This window comes from Erinaceus europaeus, chromosome 19 (genome assembly GCF_950295315.1).
Source record: "Erinaceus europaeus chromosome 19, mEriEur2.1, whole genome shotgun sequence".
Classification (NCBI taxonomy): domain Eukaryota; kingdom Metazoa; phylum Chordata; class Mammalia; order Eulipotyphla; family Erinaceidae; genus Erinaceus; species Erinaceus europaeus.
The window spans coordinates 59,150,240-59,174,125 of NC_080180.1; the positions used below are offsets into that span (position 1 = coordinate 59,150,240).

Genomic DNA, 23,886 nt, shown 5'->3' on the forward strand with positions numbered 1-23,886 from the left:
TGTTGGGTAGGTCAGAGAGAAATGGAGAGAGGAGGGGAAGACAGAGTGAGAGAAAGATAGACACCTGCAGACCTGTTTCACCACTTGTGAAGTGACTCTCCTGCAGGTGGGGAGCTGGGGGCTCGAACCGGTATCCTTCCACCAGTCCTTGCTCTTTGTACCACGTGTGCTTAAGCCACTGTGCTACCGCCCAACTCCCGTTCTTCTTAATTTCTAGCCATCTCTGTCTAATTGATATTTTTTTTTGAAATGTGTTTTTAGAGAGAGACCAAAGCACTGCTCAGCTTTGTTATCTAGTGTTGCTGGGCCCCAGGCATGTGAGTCAAGGGCTCTAAGGAGGTGAATCGCATCCCTGGCCTACCAGCCACTTTGAATTAACAAGACCCCTTGGTCAGGAAATAGAAATCCTCTTTTAAAAAAAATGCTTGCACAAAAACCATAACTATTTACTATTATTCTTAAAGTTTTATCTAACTTTGAAAAAGTTGAGTAAATGCATAGAAAATGTGGCTAATTGAAAATGCCTTTAGAGACTCTGATACTAAATGGATTAGAAACAGAACTTTGTGTACCACTTTTCTTAGTTAATTAGGCATTCGAAAAGTTCCAGCACTGATGTACAAATCCAGTCAATTTCCTGAAATAATTCTACGTGCTAAATTAGCTTAATTAAGTTTCTGTAGTATCACACTTAGGTTGGTCTAGATTTGTAGATAAAGTGATAGGACCTCCATCTTAAAAAAAAAAAAAAAAAACCTTTTTTTTTGTTTTAATTTCTGATAATGATGATATTTTAGAAATTACCTAACATGAACAACCACATTTAGCTTCTTATAATAAGTACTTGGAAAGTCAATGCATATTGATAAATTATTCTTGAATTCTCCTCTGCTGATACATGAAAAATCCCTTCTTTTTGAGGTCAGGAGAGAGAATCCCTAAGTCGATGTGAAACTATTCTTTCTCTTTTCATCTTTGTTGGCAGAATAGATGGCAGGCGAATCTGGATAATATCCTGCTCAGTATGGAATAGATGGAAATAAAAGTAATCAGTCATCAAAAAAAGAAGGTTTATTACTTGATGAATATTACTTATTAAATAACTATGTTATTTATAGGTTACTTTCGGTAAAGTTAGTAAACAATTAAACCCGAAGGAGCATTGGGATTTTATGACAGTCTGTGCAAAGCAATAGACAAGTACAGCCTTTTCATCTTGGAGCTGGTAAAGATGATATATTGCTTTTTTTCCCCTCTTTATATCTCTACAACAGATGCTTCCAGCAGCTGGGATTCCAAGATTAGTTTGTCCAAAATATGAAAGCATGTCACCCAATCAAAGTATTAACTTGACCCAGTTTCTGTGACTTCCAGTAATTATACCACTTTTCTAAAATATCAGAATTGGACTTGAGCTTTATTGTATTGATGGGTTGCTAAATAGGCCTGTCCCCATTTTTTAACTTTTTAAATTATTTTTACTTATTGGATAGAGACAGCCAGAAATCAAGAAGGAAGAGGAAGATAGAGAGGGAGAGACACCTGCAGCTCTGCTTCACTAGTCACAAAGCTTTCACCCTACAGGTTGAGGCCAGGGGCTGAACCATGGTCCTTGCACATTTTAACATGTGCACTCAACCAGGTGCACCACCACCTGACCCCTTGTCAGGAAATTGTGAAGATGTGGTTGAGCTTGGCAGGGCTTGACTTGAGTGGACATCCACCCTGTTAGTCTCTCTCTCTCTCTACTGAGAGGTGGAGCGAAGAGGGACACGACTCCCCAAGATTTGCCTTGTCTTATCAGACTCCCTGCCTCACAAAGCACCCTGCATTCCTGATACTATGGCCTACTCTCTCATTATCTACATAATCATTGTTTTGCCTGAAAGATTCTCACCCATTCCATTCCTTTGATCTAGCTTCTTTCTACCCTCAAGACCCTCCCTGCCTGCAGGGTATTATTAATCCTATCAGTTAACACCCTCACAACAGTTGCTAGGAAGTTCCTACCTTTACCAGCACCCTTTTGCCTTTCTCTGCCCCTTTCCAAATCATGTCAACCCATTTCCATTTCTGACTTGTCACTTCCGGGTCTGACTGTTAAAAGCCTTGGCTCTCTGATTAATAAAGAATTGAATCGCCTCACCACCACGAGCTCTGTTCCTGAGTCATCTCCCTCAAGTCACTGTGTGAGTAACAGCCCAGGCTGGCTCCGGTCGCCATCTCTCCAACCCAGAGAGTACGTGCCCGAGAAGAGGTACCCCCACGCTAGCCCAGAAACCCCTCCTCCACTTTTTAATATTAATAAAAAGATAAACTTCTAATCCTTCATACTCTGATCTTAGACAACAAAATGCAAAGCTGCACAAATTATTTATTGTTTAGCAAAACCCCAAGCCCATTTTTAGTGGAGATGCATTTCCTATCAGGCAACATGTTAGCACCAAAATTACCCAGTTAATTCCTCTCTTCATGTTGTAAGTGTAAATCAGATTTATAATTTCAGTTTCCATCCTTACACTAGGAAAACATTTGTTCTACCTTCTTTTAAAAGATTTTATTTATTCATTAGTGAGAAAGATAGGAGGAGAGATAAAAATAACCAGACATCACTCTGGTACATGTGCTGCCAGGGATTGAACTTGGGATCTCATGCTTGAGAGTCCAATGCACTATCCACTGTGACACATCCCAGACCACACATTTGTTCTACCTTGTTATGGTAAAATTGCCTATATGACATAAGTACAATTTATAACCCACATAACCTTAATAAATTCATCTGATAATCCACCTATCTTTAATAATTTTACATGTCCTAGAAACAGTAATATCAAATCACATATGAAACTTGGGGGAAAATGTGTGAGTTCTCTGCAATTCAGTATTTCAAAAAATCATTTTCTGGAACATGATTTCCTTGAAGCATGTATTCTGATGTGTCATTTTCCAGTGTCTCAGTTCATTTTGTACAATGCATTTTTCCTCTTTCTCTTTTATTATTATTTTTCTTTTCACTAGGGTTATCATTGGGATTCAATATATGAACAAGGATTCTACTGCTCTCAGTGGCCATTTTTTTTTTCTTTTCTTATAAAGAAAAGCATGGAAGGGTGGCATAAAGAGCAAGAAAGATACTTTTAGCACAACTCCACTGTCCCCCCACAGGTAGGGGCTTGAACCCTGGTCCTTGCACACTATAATGTGTACACTCTACTGGGTGTGCTACCACTGAGTCCTGCACTACACTTTTTTCTAATGATGTCTATAACAAATATGAGTTAATTTTGACAGATGTGTTGGTAGAGGTGTTTGCATTGCCATTATTGGTAGCATCAAGCAAAGAGAGCTGCAAGGTCTTACTAAGTATTGAGCTGAAACCGTGTTTGGCCAGGTATCCCCACAGGTCATCTGCAATTGTCTGTGTTCTCAGCTTCTCCCACAAGCTTCTGCGTTAGCTTAAACCTCAGCTCTAGAGGGAACAAAAAGTCCAGATCATGCATGACTCAGAGATATCTATCCAAATTGATATTCAGAGGAGGCTTTGTTTAGCCCCTTGACTAGCTTAAACGATGCTTTGGGAAACCACTGACCTGAACTTAATAAGGAGGAAATCAGTCTTTATCATTTTCATACTAGAGGCAATTAATTCTGACATACTACTAGATACTCACCCATGGTTTAACTTTCTGAAGCAACAGCTTATTGTTTAGTTACTTAAATGAGTAACCTGTCCTCTAAAATTGAACTATTTCATTTTATGTCAGATGTATACACACATCTGTCTGTATTCAACTCCAAAAGTGTTTTGTATAATAAGACACTATTCTAGCATTACATGGACACTGGTGTCATGAACAATGAGTCCTAAGTTGTGTAAGTATCTGTTCCTTCTGCATATTCATGAACTTTGTAAGCTACAAAAAGGGAAACAATACCGTGTTCAGTCCTGTATCCCTAAACTTAGAACACCCCCATACAAAATCATTCCTTTGTACAGTAAATTGATGACTGAAATGTGACTTCCAATAATTTCGCTTGTCAACTTTTTTTAAAAAACATATCATTTAATTTTTACCTCATTTACCATGATGCTACTAGGTACCTTTCCATCACTGGAATTCATGATTTTGAGAAATGTGATTCTCTCTCTTAGTCAGAAGGATCCAGCTAGATGTTTTAAGTGTATATTTCCCAATATTTTAGTTGGCGTGATTGTGATCTAAAAATATCTCCAAACACAGAAAGCAGGAAAATGTAGGATGGGCCCAACCAGATCAAACTTTGTAACAACTTTCAAATAGTTAATGCAGTGTGGTTAACTACTATGCTTATCAGTACTTCATGATTTGCTTTCTTTAATTTAAATTTTTATTAGCGATTTAATATTGATTTACAAAGTCATGACATCACAGGGGTTAATTCCACAACATTCCCACCACCAGAGTTCCCCATTCCCTCCATTGGAAACTGCAGTATTTCTCCCAAGGTCATAGATATGGGCTGAGGATTATTTGTTTGTTTGTTGATTCATTTATTTATTTTTATAGAGAGACAGCCAGAAATTGAGAAGGAAGGGGGAGATAGAGATAGAGAGAGAGAGAGTCAAAGAGACACCTGCAACACTGCTTCTCCTCTCATAAAACTTTCCCCCTGCAGGTGGGGGCCAGGGGCTGGAACCTGAGTTCTTGCACATTGTCACATGTACGCTCAACCAGGTGCGCCACCACAGAGCCCCCTGACTAAATATCTATATTTATATATATTTTCATATCTTTCTATGGTACTGCCTTCTCTTCCTTTCAAAGTCACACCTATACCTCTTACTACTTGTGAGTGTCCCTTTTCCCTCTTCTCTCTCCGGTTCCTGATGGAATTGGAGTTCAGAGCCCTCTGGTCATCTTCCCATAACATTTATCCCCCTCTGGGAGTATGGGTCAAAATTCTTTATGAGGTGCAAAAGGTGGAAGGTCTGGCTTCTGTAACTGCTTCTATGTTGGACATGGGCTTTGGCAGATGGATTCAGACACCTCCCCTCCCCCCCCCCCCGGCCTGTTTTCCTGTTTCTGGAAAGATGAAGTTCCAGGACACACTGGTAAGGTCATCTGCCCCTTATTTTTAACTGGGATTTTGTGCCCTTTGATCTGTATCAAATTGAGTTTGAACCCATTTCACTCACTGCCTCCCTACCTCTACAACCCCTTCACACAAACACACACACACACACACACACACACACACACACAGACACACACACACAGTTCTGGAAAACCAGTGGTATGTTCTCTCTAACTGTAAGCTGTATTTTTTGTTTGTATTTTAGACTCCAAGTATCTATCTCTGTCTGACTTATTTCCCTTTGTGTAATGTCCTCAAGGGCCATCCACTTGTCACAAAGGGCAGGATATTACTTTTAATGACCGAGCAATGAATATAAAGACATCACGCTCTCCTTATCTTCCTTATCCACTGATAAATAGGTCATTTCTCTGTGGTGAATATTTTAAATAATGCTGCAATGAGCATGGGAATAAAGTTATCTTTTTGAGTCAGTGTTATCATTTTCTCTGGGTTAATACTCAGAAGTGGAATTGCTGGTGCAAATGGCATGCAGTTTTCCAGTTTCCCAAAGTGGGTGTGTCAGTCCATATTCTCACCAACAGTGCACACTAGTATGCACGAGAATGACATTTGTCATTTCATGTCTTCTTAATGCTGGCCATTCTGACAGGTGTGAGCTGATATCTCATTATGGTCTTCAGGTGCATTTTCCTAATGATTGGTGACACTGAGCACCACTTACAAATGGTCTATTGGCCATTTGTAAGTCTTCTTTGACAAAAAAAAATCTATTGACAGCCTATGTCCAATCTTAATCGTGTGTGTGTGTGTGCGTGTGAGTGTGTGTGTGATGAAGTGTAATGAGTCCTTTATGAATTTTAGATATTAGCACCCTATCTGCTGTGAATGGTTTCCAAATGCTTTGTCATTTGAAGGAGGTTGCTCTTTCCTCTGTTGATGGCTTTCTTTGCCATTCACTAGATTTTTAACTTGATGTGGTTCCACTTGTTAATTTTTGCTTTTGTCCCTAGTGCTTTTGATATCAGATAAAAAGAAATAATCACTAAGGCCAATGTCAAGGAGTTTAGTTCCCATGTTTTCTTCCAGCTATTTTTTGAGTATTTAATCCATTTTCAGTTGGTGTTGGTGTAGACTATAAGAGAGTGCTGTCGTTCCATTCTTTTGCATGTGGTCATCCTTTGTTCCCAACAGCACTTATTGAAGAGTCCCTCCTTTCCCCACAGCATACTTGGTTTTCCTAGTCTTATGATGATGTGTGTGCACTGACATCTCTCACTCTCCCCATCAGAAAGGATAGGAGGACAGGGAGAATTAGACAAACTGTTCCCTGCGTAGCAACTGAATATGTCAGTCATCTGTTCCATGAAGGATAGGAAACATTCCTGGACTGAGCCAGTCTCATTTACCCAGGAGAAGTGTGCTTTGAATACTTCTCCAATATAAAAGTCCACAAAATGTGATTAAGTAAAGTTCATGACTGTCCATTGGAATGCACTAATGTTTTATTAGAGAAAAGAACCCCCAAATGAGATCTTTATGTACATGCATATTCATGAAATCCTGTCGATTTCTAAACTTCCTATGTGCGACTAGTACTTTCACCTTCATCTCTGTTTTATTGAACATTAGACCATGTTTTATACATACCAGTCCAGTGGACTTACTTATTTTGTTTTAGTGAGACAGATACAGAAAGAGAGAGATAACAAAGAGAAGCCTAGAGCACTGCTCCGATGGGGGGTGATAGTGGTGTTGGAGACCTGGGAGCTTCAGGATTAAAGTCTTTTGCAGAACCGTTATGCTATCTCCCTAGTCTTCAATGCCATTTTCAAATTCATTTAAGAATAAGTGAAAAATGGATTTGCTGAATCAGCAGACCCTCCATTTCAAATCAGTGTTTTTTCCCTACTTTAATTTTTTTTATTAACTGGTTGATTTAATAATGGTTGACAAGACCATAGGACAAGAGGGATACAATTCCACACAATTCCCACCACCATCCCATCCATTGGAAACTTCCCTATTCTTTATCCATCTGGCAGTATGGTCTTGGGATCATTATGGGATGCAGAAGGGGGAAGATCTTGCTTTTGTAATTGCTTCTCCACTGAACAGAAACAGAGGTATGTTTATTTTTATTATGCAACAGTAATTTTCTTGTGTTTTTTGTATATTGGGAACCATCCTCTTCCATGAGTCCCTTCCCACTGTGAGGCTGAGAATGCCTGCAGGTGGTCAATATGCAGACCTGTGTGAACATACTTTGAAAACTGATGTGTCATTCCATTCAGGGGCCTTTCAGTTACAATTCTTTTTTTTAAATTTCTTTATGGGGGGGTTAATGGCTAATAGTCGACAGTAAAATACTTTGTACATGCATAACATTTTCCAGTTTTCCATGTAGCAATACAACCCCTACTAGGTCCTCCTCTATCATCATGTTCCGGGACCTGAACCCTGCCCCCACCCCAGAGTCTTTCACTTAGCTGCAATATACCAACTCCAGTCCAAGCTCTTGTTACTGTTTTTCATTCTATCTTGTTTTTCAACTTCTGTATATGAGTGAGATCACCCCATGTTCATCCTTCTATTTCTTACTTATCTCACTTAACATGGTTCCTTCAAATTCTATCCAAGATGGGATGAAAAAGGAGAAGCCACCATTTTTAATAGCTGAGTAGTATTCCATAGTGTATCTAGACCACAACTTGCTCAGCCACTCATCTGTTGTTGGACATCTGTGTTGTATGCTTTACATTGGGTAGTTCTCCCCCGCCAAGAGAATTGCATCAGTCCTGTTAATTTCGCGGGCCTGCTTGGCCCCGCCCCGAAGGAACCCCGAGAGAGTTTCAGAGTTCCTGGGTTCCTGAGTTCCAGAGTAAGAGAGAGTGCTTGTGCCGCCGCAAAGAGACAGCAGAGTTCTGTTTGGTGATTAGTTTGTCTTAGTTTATGAATCGTTGTTCCTGAATAAAGAAATACAGCTTCCCTGCCCAGCCATTGTCTCCGCGTCTCTGTTACCCACCGTGAAGCCAACCCGCCCAGCAGGAGCCACCGAATTTTTAACAACACATCTGGGTTGCTTCTAGGTTTTGGCTATTATAAATTGTGCTGCTATGAACATAAGGTGTATACAGATCTTTTGGGATGGGTGTTTGCTTCATTAGGATATACCCCCAGGAGAGGAATTGCAGTATCATAAGGTAGGTCCATTTCTAGCCTTATGAGAGTTCTCCAGACTGCTCTCCACAGAGATTGGACCAATTTACATTCCCACCAGCAGCGCAAGAGTGTTCCTTTGTCCCCAAAACCTCTCCAGAATTTGTTGCTGCTACCATTTCTTATGTATGACATCCTCACAGGAGTGAAGTGTTATCTCATTGTTGTCTTTATTTGCATTTCTCTGACCAGCAAGGACTTGGAGCATTTTTTTCATATGTTTGTTGGCCTTTTGCATCTCTTCTATGGAGAATATTCTCTTCATATCCTCTCCCCAGTTTTGGCTGGGGTCATTTGTTTTGTTGTTGAGTTTGGTGAGCTCTTTATCTATTTTGGTTATTAGCCTCTTGTCTGATGTATGGCATGTAAAGATTTCTCATTCTGTGGGAATTCTCTTTGTTTGGGTGGTGGTATCTTTTGCTGTGCAGAAGCGTTTTAATTTAATGTAGTCCCCTTAGTTTATTTTTTTCCAGTCTTCTTTGTAATTGGATTCATATCATTGAATATATCTTTAAAATTTATGCAGAAAAGAGTTCTGCCAATAATTTCCTCTAAGTAGTTGATAGCTTCTGGTCTAACATCCAAGACCTTGATCCACTTGGAATTTACTTTTCTGTTTGGTGAAATAAAGTGGTTCAATTTTATTCTTCTGCATGTTTCAACCCAATTTTTCCAACAGCATTTGTTGCAGAGACTTTCTTTTCCCCATTTAAGAGTCTGGGTACCCTTGTCAAAGGTCAGATGTCCATAGGTGTGGGGGCTTACTTTTGGGTTCTTAATTATATTCCACTGGTCAGTGTGTATATTTATGTCCCAGTACCAAGCAGTTTTGATAACATTGGCCCTATAATACAATTTGAGATCTGGGAGTGTGATGCTTCCAGTTCTGTTCTTTCTTCTCAAGATTTTTTTTTTTGGCAATTCTAGGTTTTATCTGGTTCCAGAGAAACATTTGTAGCTTTTTTTCTATTCTCCTAAAATAATTGGGTGGGATCTTGATGGGGATTGCATTAAATTTGTAGATGACTCTGAGTAGTATATTCATTTTAATGATGTTAACTCTTCCAACCCAGGAACATGGAATATCTTTCCACTTCTGTGTGTGTGTGTGTGTGTGTGTGTGTGTGTGTGTGTATGTGTGTGTGTGTGTATGTGTGTTTTCCATTTCCTTGAATAGTGACTTATAATTTTCACTGTGTCAGTCTTTCACTTCTCTTGTTAGGTTAATTCCTAGATATTTTATTGTTTTTGTTGCTACAGTAAAAGGGATTGATTTTTGGATTTCAACTTCTTCTAATTTAGTGTTTGCATAGAGGAATGCCACAGACTTTTCTATGTTAATTTTGTAGCCTGACACCTTACTATAATGCCTAATAATTTCCAAATGCTTTCTGATGGATTTTTTTTTGTTTTTTTCTATGTATAATATCATGTCATCTGCAAATAGGGAGAGTTTGACTTCTTCTCTTCCAGTCTGTATCACTTTAATTCCTTGCTCCTGCCTGAGTGTGATGGCAAGAACTTCCAAACTTCCAACACTGTGTTGAATAGTAATGGTGATAGTGGGAAGCCCTGTCTAGTATCTGATCTGTGGGGAAATGTTTCCAGTTTTTCACCACTGAGTATGATATTGACTATAGGTTTGCTATATTTGGACTCCACTATCTTGAGGAATTTCCATCTATTCCCATTTTTGTAGTGTTTGGATCTTAAAGGGATGTTGGAGTTTATCAGTGGCATTCTATGTATCTATTGACATAACCATATAGTTTATGGTCTTGCTTTTATTGATATGGTGGAGCATTTTGACTGATTTATGTATATTAAACCAACCTTGCCTGACAAGGCTAGATTTGGAGTGATTCAGGGACATGCAATAGAAGGTAGGTGAGGAAGATATCTAGGTCTAAGTAGAGACTATTTCGTGAGGTGCTTTATAGTGTCATTTTAGGTCTTTGCGATTGCTTGCCACATTTATGGACTCACTGTAAACTACCGTGCACTTTTGCTTTAAGGTCTCTGTTTTTCTACAACTTCTGGATATATTCCCCATCTCATGGACCCTGGTCTATATCTAGGTTTTGAGGTTTCTTGAGAAGTGTACCACCCGAAATTAATTTAAGGAGTCCTGTGAGTTAGGAAAGGTCTCACCCGAATAATGAAGCTGGTGGGTTCACATCCAATGCCTGACATTTCTGGATGCAGTCTGAAGTGAGACATGCTAAAGCTAGCCTTGTCACACAAAGGAAGGACTACAAAAGCTGAATCAGGGCAAGGGACTGGAATGCTTTAATGATGACTCTTTAGTCACTACCAGGCCACCCCATCACCTGGGGCCCTAGTCAGGGAGTCTTGGGATTCCCACACAGAAATGATAGGGCTAGACCTCTACCGGATCCCTGTCACTGGTCATCTCCATCAGGAATAACATAATGGACCTCTCTGTGGACCCCTATTGGACCTGGCACTCAATGTGTATCAACGATGGTAGGGAATGTTCCATTCTTCAAAGGGAGGTTGGATAGCATACTCTACCTATCACCCAAGGAAAATGGGGCCTGAAATTGGCACAGCCTGGAATGTTCCTAACCATGACCATGGAATGTGAGCTCAGACCTACAAGGATGCAGAGGTTACATAGGCTCCTGTGCTGGATATGGGCACCAGATCAGGTTGATGAGGTTTACAAATAACAATATTTATACACTTTTCCCATATCTGGAAGCTACTCTCTTCCCTGATCCAGCTTTCTGGTCCTTTTTCCAACTATGACACCATCCTCCCAGACAATAGCTTAGGTCACCTGCACATTAGATGTTAGGCAAAAACTACTTGGGTCATGGACCCCTTGGAGTGTACCTAAGATAGACCTGCTAGCTTTATCCAAAATGGAGGCCCCAAAACTAAATTTGCAATATTCATGCCTTTAGGTTCATAATTAAAATCTTCATCCTCAAACTGAATGACAAGAAGAAAGTGATGCCAGTAGATGGAGAGAGGGGGAGGCTGGTGTGTGCGTTTGTGTGTGTGGGGGGGGGTTAATGACTGCTTCAGGCCACCGTCCTAGCTCTGGTTTTGTCTGCATGTTCATGCTGATCCAGACATGGGCTCCAGGGAAGCTGGCCAGCTGAGCATGGCCATGTGGGTGTTTCATGAGCTGCTGATCCTAGCAGTAGGGCTTCTCTTGACACTGCAAGATGACAGGTACTCAGCATGCTGAGTGAGTAGCACCATCTGGCTCGCTCTGCCAGGCCTGATGCCCCCTGGCTGCTCTTTGCTGGTCTGTGGACGTTGAGCATCTTCCACCTCTGGGTTGCTCTTCAGGCTAGGTCAGGCCCTGCTCCAGGAATGAACCAGATCCAAGACCTGACCCAAGATGCTGCTGTTACCTGACTGGGTGCCTCACTCCCAGGAGGATGTTCAGAGCCACCTCACTTTTCTCCGGGGAAGCTGGCTATTTCAAACCAACGTAGCCTTTGTTTATTTGTTTGTTTTAATGTAACTAATGAATACTAGTGATTACAGACACACCTATGAGCATACTTACGATATATGCACACATAAATCACATATATGTGAGTATATCTAACAATTATGGACATATGAATCTTGTTTTATTTATTTCTCCAAGCCAAACTATATCCAGCTTTATTAAAGATACTTTTCGTAAACAATATGGTATTTCAGGCAGGACTCGGGCAGACAGCCGTGGACAGCATGGTCACTGCAGACTATTGCACACTTCTACTGTACTTTTAAAACTGTTTGTTTTGTTTTTTAATATTTGATTTATTTACTTAAATGCATAGAGAAAGAGAAATCAAGAGGGGAGAGTGAGATGGGGAGTGAGAAAGAGAGACACCCGCAGCCCTAATTTACCACTCATGAAGCTTTCCCCCTCTAAGTAGTGACCGAGGATTGAACTTGGGTCAACTTCTGCTTGATAAGGTGTGCACTCATCCAGGTGTGTGTGCCACCACCTGGCACCTGCAATTTTACTTTAAGGTATATATGTTTCCCCTAACTGTGGATACACATGCACATTGGGCCCTGGTCTATGTCTAGGTCCTGTAATTTGTCAGGAAGTGTGCCACCCGAAATTATTCTTATGAAGGAGAGAAAGATACACAGAGAAAAAGTAAAGAGAGCAAGGTAGACCAGAGCCCTGCTTTGTTCTGGCTTATGTTGGTGTGCCAGACAGAACCAAGACATGAATTCAAGATGGGAATTGGAACTAGAGACTGAGGTAGAAAGTGAAACACCTGCAGCAATGCTTCACCACGTGTGAAACTCCCCCCCCCCCCTGTAGACTTGAACCCAGGTCCTTGTGCATTGTAACATAGCTGAATTAGGGGCTCCACCACTTGGCCTCCTGGAGATCTTGGCTCTTCGTGCTTATACTGTCCTCTGCTCACACTGACTATTCATGCCCTCATCCCAGCTGACTGCTCCTTTAGCCAAGAGATTGCTCCATCCCTGATGACTTGTCATTCTTGATTCCAGACTCAGACATCCATGTGACCAGCCTGTCCTTTCTGTAGTGTCATCGTCAAAACCTTCTCTGAGTCTCAGGCCTGAAGCCTGGTGTTGCTCCTGAGTGGGCACACACCTCTACTGGACCCTTCCTGTGTTTCCTCTGCTAACTGCCCCTCCCCCTTGGCGTCTTGCCCCCAGAGGTCCGGCCATTTCAGGAAGAATCCCTACTGTCTGGTACCACAGTTTTACAGGGAGTCATAGAGGAAGCACTATGTCTTTGGGTCAAATGCTATCAAAGCACTCGGAACACAGTATTCAAGTCAGTGCATCTGACCTACTTTAGAGAAGCTAGGAGGGAAGGGGGCCATGTCCCATCGCCCAGGTTCTGAGCACTCTCCTGTCAGCCGGGTGGGATTTCCTCGCCAGGAGGCAAAGCTTAGAATGAGCTTCTGCTACTGAGTGCGCCAGCAATGGCACCTCTGATTATACCTGAATTGTGCACCTTTACCTGGAAAAGTCAGCCTGGAGCAGCCAAGCCCTGGTGACAACAACTCCAGAAAGAAAAAAAAGAAGAGAAAAAGAAAGGAAAATAAAAAAAAGAGGAAGTAAGGGAAAAAGATGTCATAAAGGACTATACAATTATAGTCATGATACATAATTCCTTTTAGAAAGAGTTGGCAATGTATCTGAGAGGATAAATATGAGATCTTATTTATAGGTGGAACTTCACAAAGACAGAGCAGCAGGGTAATGGTGCACCTGGTTGATCACACATGTTACAATGCGCAAGGACCCGGGTTCGAGCCCCCACTCCCCAAGCTTTCCGAGTGGTGAAGCACTGTTACAGGTGTCTCTCTGTCTCTCTCCCTTTCTATAACCCACTTCCCTCTCGATTTCTGGCTCTCTCTATTCAGTAAATAAATAAAGATAAAAAAAGAAAATAGGGGAAAACAAAGTGAAATTTGGCCTGACGTGTATGGAACCAAAGCAAAGAACTCTGGGGAAGGAGAGGAAGAGAGGGGTGGAGAGGGCACTGAGGTCCTGGTGCATGATGGTAGAAAGGAACTTACCATGGATATGAGTGTGTTCTTCAGACTCAAACCACAGGAAGATGATACATTGTGTCTATGTGTCAACCACTGTATTGTCAATGTTAACAAAGGAAAACGCATCTCAGATACACACACCTCTGGAATAGGAAGATAACCCCCCTCTCTCCTTTCCCTCAACAGCAGAGTTTATTCTCATACTAGCTGGAGAGATATTTGCTTTTTCTATTGAATAGGCTTGACCAAGGCAGGAGCTCAATGGGGTTCTGGGAATTGTGACATCATGGGCAAAGGACCTCAGGGGACCTTTCCCCAGCCTTCCCCCTCCTGGAGGGCTGGGCATCTCTAGCTAGTCTGTATCGCCAGAGCCTCACCGCTGGTGGTGTGATTGATGGCTGTGAGTGTGCCTCTGACTTCCCTTGGAGGGGAAGTGCCTGTAATGCTTTGCCATGATAAATCTGCCTGTAGGGGGGGAAATGGTGGTGATCATGTGTGATTAATAACAGCTACTGCACATGCAAGATTATAGGGTGAGGGGAAGCACACTTGCTTGATTGATCTAGGAAAGGCAGGGTGGGTTGGAGGGGACTTTTCCAAAATGGGAAGGAGTCTACCCACCACTTTCATAGAAATGAGGTCACTGGGCTCCATTTGCAGCTAGGAGAGGTGTGCCAGCAAGAGAAGGCGACAGAAAGGTGACTCTCCAGGCAGGAAGTGGTACCCTAGGTCCTTCTCGGTCACATGTTACATAGGTAGGTGTCAGACTTGTCTTTTCTTAGCATTGAGTCTGCTGCTTTTCCCTCTACCCTAGCGCACACACACACACACACACACACACACACACACACACACACACACACACACAGACACAGCCATAGTCTGGGCATCTCTAAGTTGGCTTTAAAGTCGCTGATTGACTCAGCTCACTTCATCTTTACAGCCATCGAATCTAGATTCCACTACAGTTCTTCCTTTGGAGACTAGGGCTACTGAATATTCGTGTAGATGCTTCTAAACTAGCATCATTAAGTTGGGTGCAATAGAGAAAGTTCTGCAATAGAGGAGGTTCCCAAGCCAAGCATCACCCTTGCACAAAGGTGTCTGAGTGGTTCCAGTACAGAGAAAGAACCTACAGAGAGATGCTGTTAATGGAAAGATACTGAGAAGGCACCATAAATCATTCCCTTGGCTTTTATGGGATTGTTTTTCTCCAGAGAAACCACCCAGACAGGCCAACACACTCCAGAGAAACAGAACCAAGCCATTATGAGGAATTGTCTTGCATCGTTTTGGAGACTGAGAAGTCCCCTTCCTCTGCTATATGTGAGCTGAGACTTAGGACAGATGACAGTCGAATTCAGTCCTAGTCTTTTGGCTCGGGAGACAGGGGAGCTAGTTGGTGCAGAATCTAGCCTGGGTCTGAAAGCCTCAGATTGATTCAGGCCCTCGGTCGGACAGCACCCACCCCATGGGAGTCGGCAGACCACCTTACGGAGTCCAGCGCATCAAGTGCACTAAACTCAGCTTGGGGATGCACCTGTAAGTGATGCTTAGCCAAGTCAGGCCGACCCAGGAAGCCAACCATCCTGTGGGGAGAGCTAGGCCATCCTGTTTGACATCTGGGAAGAGGAGCAAGTAGGGAAAGCAGGGTGACCTTTGTATCAAACCAAGCCGATTGCAGTGTTGGTGAGTCAAACATTCAGTGTGATGCATTGCCAGACTAAGGTGGGTGCTACTTAGAAAACATTGGTGACAAAGCGGCCACTACATGACAGGGCTGCCTCTGAGGAAACAGCTGACTGAAGTGACTGGTCATGTATTTGTGGGACTCCTGCAGGTGAGCACAAGCCCAGAGATCCTGGACTCCTGTGACTGCCCTTGGTGACGCAGACTCCAGCTGGAGTCGTAAGCAGAGAGGAGTTTTTTTGGGTTGCTCAAGGCAGGAATAGTGGTCTGTCTCTGTGGCCAGCTCAAACAAACAGATATGCAGACCGACTTCAGATCTGTGATGGGTGTTTGCATTTATATGAAGGTCATACATATGAAGAAGTCGTGCATATTCATAGTAATGTGGGCATGCTCACTTATCTGTGGGGATGTTTGGGTAGAGAATAAAGTGGAGGAGATGGCCCTCAACTTGGATTAACAGTAGTAGAGAATATTCCATCCTCCGAAGGGAGGCTGGACAACATACTCTATGCTACAACTGAGGAAGATGGGTCCTGAAATTGGGGCAGCTTGGAATGTTCCACAGAATGACCACAGAATGTGGGCTCAGATCTATAGGGATGCAGAGGTTACATAGGCTCCTAAGCTAAATATGGGTCCCAGATCACATCAAATTGATGGGGTTTACAGTCAATAAGATTTATACACCTTTCCCATATTTAGGAGCTACTCTCTTCCCTGATCCAGCTTTCTGATCCTTTTTCCAGCCATGACATCATCTCCCCAGACAATAACTTGGGTCTACTTGCATATCAGATTTCAGGCTCAGGGGAAAAAAAAAAAAACTAGTGTAGTCATGGGCCCTTTGGAATATAACTAAAATAGGCTTAATTAGCTGTATACAAAACAGAGACCCCCAACAACTCCTCATCTACACTATTCCAGCCTTCAGGTTCATGATTAGTCAACAACCTGTTTGGCTTTATATGTTAACTCTCTTCTCAGCCACCAGATTCCAGATGCTAGCTTGATGCCAACCAGATGTCCCTGGACAGACAAACCCACCAATGTGTCTTGGAGCCCTGCTTCTCCAGAGCCCTGCCCCACTAGGGAAAGAGAGAGACAGGCTGGGAGTATGGATTGACTTGTCAACACACATGTTCAATGGAGAAGCAATTATAGAAGCCAGACCTCCCACCTTCTGCATCCCACAATGATCTTGGGTCCATACTCCCAGAGGGATAAAAAATAGGAAAGCTATCAGGGGAGGGGATGGGATACGGAGTTCTGGTAGTGGGAATTGTGTGGAGTTGTACCCCTCTTATCCTATGGTTGTCAATTTTTCCTTTTTATAAATAAAAAAAAAATTTTTAAAAAGCAGTGGAGATGAAGGATCCAGTGCTGTAATTGGGCTTCCGTCTCACAAGCAGAGCGTTGTACCTGTGCTCAGATCCCAAAAGTCACCTGCAACCAATTCTGGGTCAGTTAGGTCCTTTTTTCTCTTATCTATAGATTGTTATTTGTTTTGACCTTCTAGCAACATCAGGAGACCTAGTGTGCTCACATCTTTGATATCCTAACTGAAAAAGAGTGAATGTTTTTACTTCTTTCAAATGGCTCATTCAGATTGGGCTTTCTATTGTCTTGGCATAGGAAACATGTAGTGATTCTCCTGCTCTTTCCAGGATAGAGTGTGGGCCAACGTGGGGAAGAGCCTGAACTGTATTATCGCCATGGTGGACAAGTTGATTGAACAAGATGGCACCAATGAAGGAGGCAGCAGCAGAGATGAAGAAAAGGGTTCTTCTCTCCCAGACACCAGCACAGCTCATGCAAAGGGTGAGACTTTGTCTTTTGCCAGTCATAGACTGAGTAAACAAAATGATAAGAGTTTGGATAGATAGAGGGAGACAGAGAAAGAGGAGTCAGTGGCAACCTTGATCAAAGTGCTGAGAGCTGGCTTTTCCAAGATTCTGGTTTGGATGATGAAAAACTGTTTATCCATATGAATCCCAGTAATGTTCCTAGAGATGACTGCAAAGCTTTCCTTTTTCTCTTTCTACACAAAAACCTTCTTTATAGAAGAAGAATTTGTTTTAAAAATGGTCTGATATAGTTTAATATTTTGCTTTATTTTCTATTATCTTCATTGATTTATTGGATAGAGACAGTCAGAAATCTAGGGGAAAGAGGGATATAGAGAGGGAGAGAGACAGAGAGACACCTGCAGAACTACAGTACCACAAGTGAAGCTTTCTACTAACAGGCGGGGGCTGGGGACTCGAACCTGGGTCCTTGTGCATTGTTATATGTGAGCTCAAACAGGCGTGCCACTACCCAGCCCCTATAATTTAATATTTACACATGACATATTCTTCCACCTTTTTATGAAAACCTCTAGGAACAGTGAGGACAATCAGGGCAAAGTATTTCCTAATGATTTTGAAAAAGAACATAACATGGTAAAAACAATTACCATATTCTGTAGAATGCTTTTGTGAATCATTCTAAAACCATCTAAGAAGGTTTCATTCTAGGTACAGATGTTTGCACATTATTCAAAGGAGATCATTAGATTTTCACATGTGGGTATTATGTGTCTATAGCTAAATATATTGGTAATTTTGTTGAGTTGTCTAAGAAGTCATGAGGTATTATTCTGTTTTTTTAATTTATTATTATCTTTATTGGCTAGAGACAGGCATAAATCAAGAGGGAGGGGGTAGTAGAGAGGGAGAGAGACAGAGAGACACCTGCAGCCCTGCTTCATCACTCGTAAAGCATTCCCCCTGCAGGTGGGTGTTGTTAAAGTTTCGGAGGCTCCAGTAGGCCAGGCTAGCGTCGCGGCGGTAGACAGAGACAGACTCGGGGACACACGGCTGGGCTGAGAAGCTGCAGTTTAATCTTTATTCACGAACGGGCAAATCACCACACCATGTGCTTCTCCATCATTCTTCCTCCGTGGCTGCTGCTGGGACTCTGGACGTCTATAGCATACGGGGCAGGGAGAAAGAGGGCTGTGAAACTAGCAAGGGCCACACCATTTCTCTCAGAAGTAGGGGGAAGGGGAACAAACCAACACGAAGAATGCCAACAGGTGGGGGCCAGGGGCTCGAACCCAGGTCCTTGCACGTTGTAATACATGCACACAACCAGGTACGCCACCACCCGGCCCCTTATTCTGTTTTTTTTATTCAAAAACCCAATCATGACTTTTCCAACAACCCAATGGCTTATTGCAAGATAGACTGACAAGCATGATAATCAATTTTTTTTTTCTTGAGTCCTATCTCTATAAATAATTTTGTTGTCATACTTTTGAATTTCTTTCATTATGACCTGAAATCCATGGTCAATATATTTATATCTCTATGGAAGTAAGAACTGCTACTTAAGTTGTCTCTGATTTTTTTTTTTTTTTGATAAGTATCTTAAACGTTTCCAGAGAATAAGCAGTGTTGTCCCACTCCTGAAATCAACTTTGCCTTTCTGCTTAAGCAAATGAATTGCGAGAAAGGACAGATGATGACAAAATTAATGTTTTCCCAATTTGTTTTCCTGGGTTTTCATCACTCACATTTTCATTAGGAATTTAATTATGTGGAGCATAAATCCTCTGTCCCTTGATTAACAGTAGAACCATTTCTAAGTCAGAAATGTAAAATCGTAACTTCTTAAAGATCTCTTGCTGTGGTGGTCCAGGGAGCTCTGCTCCTCACCTGCTTGGCCTAACTGTACCTAAGAAATTCTTTTTTCCTCAATAACAACAGTTTTGTTAGTTGATGAATCTGATCCAGTCCTGTACCTTTGCATGAATCAAAGCAAAAACGGGCCATAACCTATGTCATAAAAATGGCAAGCTTCAGTTTTCTTTAATTGAACATGTATTGACTATCAGTTGGGAGCCAGACAGTGTGCCCTGGAAGTCAAGTGAGTAGCCAGAGGCCATCCGAGTGAATGACTTTTGTCTACTGATAGCTTTCTAAGGTGCAGCATTTTAGTGCAAATGTAGTAAGGGCCACTGGATTTTGCCACTTTTCTTCCGTCTGATATTCAGGGCAGTTCATTGGAGGAAACACAGCTCCAATTTTGTTTTTCTGTATTTAGCTCTTAATTTTCTCAGAAGATGACACCAATGTGACCAAACTTACATTCCTTAAAATAAAAATATTAGGCACATGAATCTTCTATACGATTAGATTTAAGAGAAGTATTTTTGTTCTTTTATTATCTAGTTTAACTACTACTTCTTGCTATTAATTGTGTTACTTATTTATTTGTTTATTTTTATTACCTTTATTTATTGGCTAGAGATAGCCAGATGGAAAAGAGGCAGAGAGACACCTGCAGCACTGCTTCACCACTTTCAGAGTTTCCCCCTGCAGGTTGGGACTAGGGGCTTAAACCCAGGTCCTTATGCATTGCAATATGTGTGTTCAACCAGGTGTACCACCACTCCAGCCCCCACGTGTTATTTTTCTTAAGTCTTCTGAAAATTGGGACAGCGACTTCAAGTTTCACTTCTGCCATAGAAAGTACAGTAGAGAATTTAAGAGTGCCTTTTGAACTAATTTCCAAAACATAAATAATCCGAACACATGTACTGAATTCCCTATACTGCACTTTAAGGTATTTTAGATAAAGACATAGGAGTTATGCATCCAGGTGCCCCAATTTACCTGTGCTTTTAATTCTATTAGAAAAAAGAAAAGGAAAATATGAAAGAAGGGAACTGGGTAGTGGCCGCACAGGTTAATAAGCCCACATAGTAGGCAAAGCACAAGGACAAGCACAAGGATCTCGGTTTGAACCCCTGGTCTACAGGATGGTCACTTTACAAAACAGGTCTGCAGATGTTTCTCTTTCTCTCCCCCTATTTCTCTCCTCATTTCCTCCTCCTCCTCTCCCAATTTCTCTCTGTCCTATCCTATAAAATGGGAGGAAAATGGCCACCAGAAGCAGTGGATTCATAGTGCTGGCACTGAGTCCCAGCAATAACCATGGAGGCAAAGAAATAAAGAAAGAAGGAAAACAAATAGGGTTGTTGTGTATGGCTTTGACGTTCTTATTTCAGTCATGCTTAGCCATTGTGAATATACTCCTTGTTTTCACACATGTACATGCACAAACAAAACAATACTCGTGCTCTCTACAGATAGGTGTCTTTGTATGCTGCCTATCGTTGTATCATGAATATTTCATCAAACATTTACTGAAAATAGGATTTTAATGACTTTAACCTGACTCATAAGAGCAGAAACCAGTTTACAAAGAAAGAGAAGCCACTCTTTAGATGTTTAACTGTAATTCTAGTGCTGCCATCAGCAAGCACCTGAACATTTAAGTCTTTTAACTACGACTCAGATATGCTCCCCTAAATTAGAGTGCTAGCAATGGGATCTGTTTCTAAGGAAGATCGCTTGGTATTAAAGCACACTTTCTTCTTAGCTCTGGGACTCAGCATTACCATGTGCTGGGAAGGAACACTGGTAGCTCTGGGCCTAGGTAGCTGGAGCTCTCTGGGTTAATGTCAGCGGCCTTAGCAGCAGACAGCTACTGACCACACACGTTTGACTTCTACTCATTCCTTTCCTACTTCTACTCACTCATTCTTTGTTTTTTAATTTTTTATCTTTATCTATTGATTGGATAGAGGCAGAAATCAAGAGGTAAGGGAGGGATAGAGAGGGTGAGAGACAGAGATACACCTGCAGCACTGCTTCACCACTTGTGAATCTTTCCCCCTGCAGGTAGAGACTGGGGGCTTGAACCCGGGTCCTTGCGCATTGTAACATGTACACTCAACCAGGTGCGCCACCACCCGGCCCCCTACTCATTCTTTATTCTCTAGCTCCACCAAGTATTCTCCTTTGTTTTATGCTTCTTTTTAACATTTCATTTTAATGAGAAGAGACAGATGCAGAGTGAAAGACCAGAGGACAACTCAGCTCTGCTTACGGTGGCATGGAGGGGGTGGGGGTTGACCCTGAGATCCCGGAGCCTCAGAAACGTGATGCCTTCAGTTATTTTCTGTGGAAGCTTGCCTGATTTTCATGAGGAGAGTACTTAGAAAGGAGTATTGGGAAGGGTAGGGACTCCCCATAATTCAAGTCTGGTGCTTAAGCCAGCAGTATTCTCAAACACTCAGTAACTGCAATCTCTCCAGACTTAATGTTTTCACTGATTTCGGGCTCCCTCATGTGAAAATAATCACATTGTTGCTTCTCATTATTTGTGATGCTTGTCACGATATCACTTAATGTTGTATTTCAAAGTGTTATTTTGATAATAAAATCCATTTCTTTAATAGTTCCAAATTTATCCCAAGCCCGGGACTGGGGTGGAAAATCCATTACATTTGTTGCTTTTTGTACCTAATTAATGGCTTGATTCAGTCAGTGATTTATCTAGAATACATTGCAATGCATGATGTGATAAGCAGGTGATTTTTGTCACATTATTTATTAGTGATTATTTTCCTGACATTGAACCAGGTTTTTTTCTTTATATATTCAGTTCAGAACATGTTTTTTTACTTCATTTTTTATTAGCACTGTAGCACAGTTTTACAAAATTGTGAGATTTCAGGAATATAAGCTCACAAGTATACTTGGGCAGTGTAAGTCAGCATCCTCTCTCCTCCAACATTCTGTGTCTCCAGCCCTCATCCACCGAAGTTCTAACAAAGTCCAAGAGGCAGTTTGGGTACCATTGTTTTCTGCACATAGTCTTGGTTTTTATTTATTTATTTATTTATTTATTTATAGCAATTTTACATTTTATTCGGGAAAATTGAGAACTTTCACATGTTAAGATGAGAGAGGGGGAAAGATAGAAAAACAGAGTTAATACTCACATGACGATCTGAACAGAAAAAGCCCACATATCTAGCTTTTAACACCCAAGCCCCACCTCCACCTTTCTAAGCCACACCCATTTTCTGAAAGGTCCACTCTAGGTACCTCCTGTCCCTCAACATCCCCCTACTAGGAGTATGGACTCAAAATTCTTCTTGGGATGTTGAAGGACGGAGTTTCACGCTTCTATAACCGTTTCCTGCTGATATGTGGGCAGTTGTCTGGTCCACCCATTCTCCTGGACAGACTTGTTATGTCGCTAATATTGCCCTAGTAGGGTAGGGCTTTGGAGAGATGAGGTTTCTGGACACTTTGCCATGTGGTCATCAGTGCAGGGAGGTCTGGGTGGGGTCATGGCAGCATCTGGTACTTGATGGCTGAAAGGTAGCAAGGCATATAAATGTTCAATAAATAGAGGGCAAAGGATAAGATTAGAGCCCATGAGAGTTAGGAAACTCAGGGTGATAGGTAGCTAAGATGTCTATTTAGATATAAACATTCTTAGGAGACGAAGACTCTTAACAGTCCTTTATTGAGCTATTATCGTAAAGGCAGGCTTGAGAATTTCCTGGGAGGATGGCATTACAGTAAAGTATGGGACTTAAAAACTGGATTAAGTCAGAGAGTGGCTCCCATGTTAAAATAAAATATGTATTTATACATATATAATTAACTGTACCACACCAATCTGACCTGGAGCCCACGTCTATTAACATTTAATAAGGAACCTATTCTCTCTGTGTGTATAGAAGTTTCCATTTTTTATTATTTTTTAATTAGGGGGTTAATGGTTTCCAGTAAATACACTTGTCAGTACACGTGTTAAATTTCTCAGATTTTTGGAAAACACTCTCACCCCCACCCAGGGGGTGGGTGTAGGTCCTCCTCCACTATCCTGCACCAGGACCTGAAAGCACCGCTCCCACCCAGAGCCCTTTACTCGGCTTCAATACGCCAAACCCAGTCCAGGTTCTACTTTATGTTTCCCCTTCTGTTCTTACTTCTCACCTTCTATCTATGAGTGAGATCATCCCATATTCATCCTTCTCTTTCTGGCATATCTCACTTCACACGATTCCTTCAAGGTCCATCCAAGATGGGGGGGAAGAAAGTAACTTCGTCATTCTTAATAGCTGAGTAATATCCCCTTGTCAGTTTATATTCTTAATTGCTGCTCATGTGGCTTTGACTACTGACTTTGATATCTCAGACACTAAGTCAATCTTATTATAGTGTTTCTTTCCTAATCATGGTCTTTCATTTTTATGCTTTCGTTGCAATGTTTATAATTGTTTCACTGATCTATACATGTATGTGTGGTTAGATATGTGTAACTACTAAACATCATCTTCTGAATCAACCTTAATTTATCCATTTTAAGTTCCTAGATACCCCTCAGGTGTGTATTTTCCCTCTCAAGCTTTCTGATATACATTTATGTTTTTTAAACCCATAGTTTACTTTTTTTTCAATTTTTTAAAATATTTTATTTTATTTTATTTATTTATTCCCTTTTGTTGCCCTTGTTTTATTGTTGT

At 41.5% G+C, this 23,886-nt stretch overlaps 1 protein-coding gene across 7 annotated transcripts in view; it reads left to right on the plus strand.

Annotated features, from left to right (window-relative positions):
• The window catches only part of INPP4B (inositol polyphosphate-4-phosphatase type II B), a 672,916-nt gene that overhangs the window by 330,471 nt on the left and 318,559 nt on the right, over positions 1-23,886 (plus strand). For all 7 annotated transcript variants that reach the window (XM_060179039.1, XM_060179034.1, XM_060179038.1 and 4 more), the window contains exon 16: positions 17,177-17,330. In XM_060179039.1, the coding sequence (XP_060035022.1) occupies positions 17,177-17,330 (154 nt within the window). The remainder of the gene's footprint in view (positions 1-17,176; positions 17,331-23,886) is intronic.